Here is a 5,917-nt window from a genome sequence, read left to right as displayed (position 1 = left end):
ACATACGTCAGTTAATATTTGTTTGATTTATCTATTTTGGGGAGTTAGAGCCATGTTCCCCTTCGTCACCCTCTCTTCCTCTCATTTTCTATTTTATAGAATTACCTCCAATGCACATATGTTAGGCAGATTTATGGCACGGTTAATATTTGTTTCATTTATTTATTTTGAGATTCACCTAGTATATTCTTCCATATACTGTCAATCAACTTCAGCAATATTTCAATAAGAGCATATAGAAGAGCCAATCCTAGAAGAAATAAATCTCTTCTCTATGCATCACGTCAACAATAGTCAGTCACGTCTCTGATTCCGTCCATCACAGAGCTTCAAATGGAAAAATGCAGAAGCGATAGATTTACCTTCTTTGAAACACCCACCTCTTTCCGGGAAAAAAACCGACATACATGCACTGTTAAAATCCCAACAGCTTTATTGCATAATAAATAGCTTCATCTACAAGACTGAAGCAAGGCACTACTTAAAAGAATCCATGAGCTACAGGTTTATAGGTAGTGGGTATTCAAAAACCTGTCCAAACCCTTCCTAAAGATCATCGCTTCGATTTTCCTCTTCCACCCTTGATAGGATAGACTCCTTGGAAGAATCATGAGATACAGATTTGCATGTAGATTGTTCACAAGCTATCAAAACTTTCACTGCTATCTGAGAAGGTCACAACTTCGATTATCCCAGATTCCCAGCTCCAATAGAAGACTGTAGATGCAAGAGTTTTCAGATCCGTTAGCCTCTTTGGAGAAACCATGATATGTAAGTTTGTTAAGTACTGATTGCAATGAGGTACGGGTTCAGAGGCAAGAGGGTTCCACCATACAAACCTGTCTTAGAATTGCAATCTGAGATGCAGGTTTGTACGTAGAGCGCTTTGAGAGCCTGTCAGCTGTCTGTCTTTTACAAGCTCAAGGCCTTTCGCTTTTCTCACAAAATGCCACCAAAATGCTTGAAGGTGATTATCCGGCGAATTCATCGGCTTGCCCCGCCTCCTTGTGTAAACAGAACAAGTAACTTTGAGTTCCCCCCTTTTTTTAACAAATGGCTCAAGTCCAAAGTTATCACAGCTCCATCGCCTCTCCCACTTTCTTCAGCAATGAAAAATCATCCTGCAACTTGGAACCACTCCTCTCTTCCACTGTTGAATTGGAGGTGACTTACCAAGCGCTCTATTGGATTGAACTGTTTTATGCCCGTGATCCTCTCGGGAGACAACTTTACAACAAACATCCCAGATGTCTGGCACACTGAGGATTCGCCCATCACCAAAATTACGGACATATTCAGCGACACATACACATTACAGTTCACTCCCCCAGAAACACTTGTTCTTGAAAAATCCCGATACGATACAACAATTAAAAGTATGTCCTCCGAAAGGAGAAACATCCCAAGGGCAATCCTGCAACAAACATTCTCCCTCGCGCCTCCGCAGCTTTGTGAAATGTAAAAAATCGTACTCATAAACCTTGTGCACCATTACGCAAGCCATTAGCCAGGATATCTATCTTCTTTACGAAGGAGTTTGTGCCTTGACAAATAATTTTAGTGTATTGACAAAATTGGACGCCGTGACATGAAGCTCAGTACAGAGCTGGCTGCAATTCGGGAAGAGACAGGAAGAGCGCTACCTTGGGACACGGATCGTCTCGGTATGGACGCTGCACCCCTGAAGGATCAAGGCCAACAGAAGTATCAACTTGATCATTTAGAGGCGCAAATGCATTCAATCCATTCGCTGCGAGGGAGGCATCTACACCCATTGCTCCAAAAGCAGCACATCCCATGGCGGAGGCTAAGGCCGCCTCCTCCTCATTGTAGTTCTGAGTGCAGTCGGACGCGTCCCTCCTACAGCTTCGTGCCTCCTCCATACCCGGGGGCGAGGTCCAATCCGCCTGATAAGACGACTGTGATGCCCAGTCTTCCCAATACGTGTCCACAATGTCCGTGGCAGGGCTCATACTGCTCTTATCTTCACCCAGTAACCCCAACACCTCCTGAGGATCGAAAAACTCTGAATCTTGCAAATCTGTTGCACAAGCAAATTGCTCTGCGAGCTCTCTCTGGGATGGTAGCGGAGGCAAGCACCGCGTATCGAAGCTGAAATTAGATGAAGCCTGCTGTTGTGTGTAGGTATTGTCGCCATTGCCTTTTTCTTTCCATAATTGATCCGACGCTGCATGGTAATCCATACTTTCGGGTAATGAAGGCACAACGGATGGCTTGGTCTCGTCTAGCTCTTTCATCACAGGCAATCTGCGAAAGTCTTGTTGCAATGGGGGAGTAACGGAAGGTTCGGTATAATCCAGCTCCTCCTTCACCACAGGGTGTTTGCCCAGGTCGTCTTCGTCTTCCAGGATAGGCTTCAGGTCTGCTGGAGCTGACACATCGATATATTCATCTTTACCGCTCGTTATGCAAGAAGACGAAGGATCAGAACAAACGGAGCCAGAATGATGGCATCCCGATGACGTCCGCTCGCTATCTTCGTCGTAGCAAGACGGCGGGAGTGAAAGGATCCTACAATCGGTTACTTCAGGCAGATTCAGACGCGCACACGATCCATACAGGATTCTTGCAGCTTCATCGTAAGCAAGAGCAGCATCCCTGGCCGTTGCAAAGGTGCCTAGCCATAGCCTTTCCCCCCTGTTCGGTTCCCTGATCTCTGAAACCCATTTTCCCCAAGTTCTTTGCCGGACTCCTCTGTAGTTGCAATGAGCATTCTCCGGTCCTCCCTTCCCTTTCATGCATCCTTTCTTGGAGCCTTTTGCCGGAGCTTTTCTGACGCCGCGCAATCCGCTTTCTTCTTTCACGACTTTGCGATTCTGCTCAGCCCACCAGGCCAAGATCTCTGGGACCGTGGTGCAACCGTGAGGCCTGTCGCGGGGGATCTTTCTTCGTCGGCGCATGATCATGGTATTGAGGTGGCAAATATTAGGATCGAGGGGAGGAGTGATGCGCAAGGCGAGCGGGCAAGGGCAGAAAGCCAGGGTGAGGATCGGGGTGTGAAGCTGGAGGAACGGTGTGGATAAAGAAGGGAAGAAATGGTGCGAAAGGCAGGGAGGGAGGGAGGCGAGGAGGAAGGAGGGGTGAGGGAGGGAGATCGGGAAGGTCGGGGCTAGGGGAAGAAACGGGAAGAGGAAGGAGCTAGAGGAGGAATCGTGGAGAGCAAGAAAAAGAGTGAAGGGCGGAGGGGATGAAGAGAGGGATGTGGAGCGAGAAACATCGGGAGAGGTCCCTACGAATCACACGCATCCATCTCGAGCATAATGTATTGTAGCAGCGACAAGCAAAATCTGCGAGCAATTGGAGAATCGTCTTCTTCAGATGAAAATTCGTTTGTTGATGCTTTCTGCTGATGAAGATGAAGCCGATGATGCAACTCGGATTTTGAATCAGCAACAAGATGACGATGACGACGATGATGATGACGACGACGAACACGATTTTGAAGCAGAAATTCTCACACGTCGGAAGTTCACATCTTTCTACGCTTTTCTTGCTTGATTTGGGCCTCAAACTCGAATTTCCGTCCACTCCCCCGACAATTTCACCACAAATCTGATTGATTCTTGGCTTGAATTTCGCCGCGCCTCCACTTGCTTCAAATTCCACACCCGATTACTGCCCTCCACAGCTCCTTTCCTTTCCCGTCGCGAAACTTTGCTTCCAAGGCGGCCGCACCACATTGCTCCTCTCGCTCTCGCTCTCGATCCTTCCACTCCAACTTGCTGCGCTTGATCTGGATCCTTGCTGCAAATCGCTGCGCTTTAACTCCCCCCTCCACGAATTGCTGCCCCGTGCCACACAAAATCAACGATCCCCCTCTCTTTGCTTCAAAGTCCACGCCAAATTTGCTGCGCTCGCTCTGGATTCTTCCTCCGAATTGCTGCGCGTTAATTGCACACACACGAATTGCTGCGCTCGATCGCAATCCGCGCTGTCCTTCTCGAATTTCTTCAAACTTGATTACAACTCCCTTGTCGATTTCTGATTCTAGCTTCTGATATGTTAGCCTGATTTTCTCAGCAATCAGCCCTAAAATTTCACGATAAGATTGAATTGAATTTTTCTTGGTTTGAGCTGACAATGGCTTTCCGGCCGAGATTGAATTGACAACTCGAGATGAATCTACCATAAATTTTATCGAGTGCCGTGAATTTGCTTGGGACCCCTAAAACCCTAATAAGAAGTACTTCATAAACCTAGCTTTTTGTATTTGTTTCAAATTTTACTTGCAATTTTCTTGCACTCCAAGCAAAGCCAAAGGCCTTGGTAATTTTCTTGCACTCCAAGCAAAACCAAAGCCATTGGTAATGGAAAAGCAAAAACCAGAAGCCAAAGCCAATGGTCATGGAAAAGCAAAACCAAATGCAACTTAACTTTGTGTTGTAGTACATTCCTTTGCTTTTCTCCCAACTTCTAAGTGCCAGCATCCTTTGAGCCTCTTTGGAAAAGGCAGTGCTCAGAGCACCTTGCAAGGTAAGTGCTCAATGCACCTTGATATTCTTACTTTAGGAAAAGCCTTCGCCCCCCCCAATGGGTATATCTATTTTGGCTTAACGGGTATCTCTCTCTCTCCTATTCAATTAAGCTAACTTTATACTAAGCTACGCTCTACCTCTCCCTGCACCCCCTCCCTGCTCCCTCTCAGCACTCCCTCTCTCCTTCTCAGTGCTCGGTCAGCCTCCCCTTCCCCCTCTCTACCTTGGCTCTCCCTCCCCCTCCCTCCTCTCTGAATCTTTTGGAACACAACAGAATCTCCTCAAACATCGAATCTTTTGGAATAGCGCCTTAATATTTCCCACCCACCTTACCTTCATTTTTGCATCTTTTGTGACGCAGCCTCTGCTACAAATACTCATACCCATTTTTCATATCATGGATATCTGTTATTGGATCTTGGGACTTCAAAAGTTTGCAACTTTTAGTGCACTCATTGGAACAGGATGAAATGCATTACAATTGGGAAAGAAAAGTATTAAGAAACAAGCAATATTCAGGCATCACAACAAACACAATGAAGCAAAGATGACAACAATCTTTACTAGAAATATCCTAGAGAGAGAGAAGAAAGAGAAGCCAAGCAACATTTCGAGGGGAGACAAATCCAACTTTGAAAAAATATAATTCAATCAATTGGTACCTATGTGATGTAATGGAAAGAAAGGAGAGGATATCTTTATGTCGCTAATATATCAACAAGAGAAGAAATTAAAGGGACTTTGGGATAAAAAGGACAAGTGCCCAAACACTCAATATATATAATATGTTAGTGGGAGAGAAATAACAAACGTTCAAAATATCTCATTAGTACCTATGAGCTTTATTTTTAAAATGAAAGTACTATTTGTTAAGGATTTAAGCTTTTAAAATCCTAGATCTTAAGAAAGTAAACATGCACTCGTGGATAAGTGTTCCTAAGGGAGGGGCATTGGCCTTATTGGTTATTATTTCACTACCATTTAGCTTTTTACTAAATTTTTGTCCTAGATCTTTCAAGAAATGTGAACAAGCATCAAATAAAGTCACAAGAGTGTGAAAATAGGAAATGAGGGAAGAGAGCCAAGATAATCGAGGTGGGCCCAAGACTCAATGCCAATTATTGGTTGGAACAATATTTCATATCCATGATAATACAAAGGGAAATATGTACATGAACCATTTAGGGTGCTTTCAAAGTTTGCCTTCTAAAGGAGAAAAAGCAAGCCTTTTAGATTAGCATAGTGTAAAAAAGAGATGCCACTTGAGTGCTTCTTGCATTGCATCTCAAGTCTCATATAATTCAGCATCTAGATACTTATTAATGCTCACTTATTTGATTGAGGAAAGCAAGCGTGTTCAAATTTGAAAGTAGGTTTGTGAAACAAGGCTTTGAGGAGAGGTCCTACGGATAACCACCCCC

The 5,917-nt window shown here is 44.8% G+C and overlaps 1 protein-coding gene across 1 annotated transcript; it reads right to left on the bottom strand.

Moving 5' to 3' along the window:
• Positions 1-425: 425 nt before the first annotated feature.
• LOC147900488 (uncharacterized) lies at positions 426-3,319 on the bottom strand. The gene is made up of 2 exons (XM_087377411.1): positions 840-3,319; positions 426-717 (listed from the first exon to the last, which is right to left on the bottom strand). The coding sequence occupies exon 1, from the start codon at positions 2,925-2,927 to the stop codon at positions 1,596-1,598; it is 1,332 nt and encodes a 443-aa protein (XP_087233537.1). The 5' UTR covers positions 2,928-3,319; the 3' UTR covers positions 426-717; positions 840-1,595.
• Positions 3,320-5,917: the final 2,598 nt, after the last annotated feature.

This window comes from Dipteris shenzhenensis, chromosome 7 (genome assembly GCF_047967505.1).
Source record: "Dipteris shenzhenensis isolate YYH24624 ecotype China chromosome 7, Dip_SZ_1.0, whole genome shotgun sequence".
Taxonomy (NCBI): domain Eukaryota; kingdom Viridiplantae; phylum Streptophyta; class Polypodiopsida; order Gleicheniales; family Dipteridaceae; genus Dipteris; species Dipteris shenzhenensis.
This window is presented reverse-complemented; position numbering and strand designations above follow the sequence as displayed.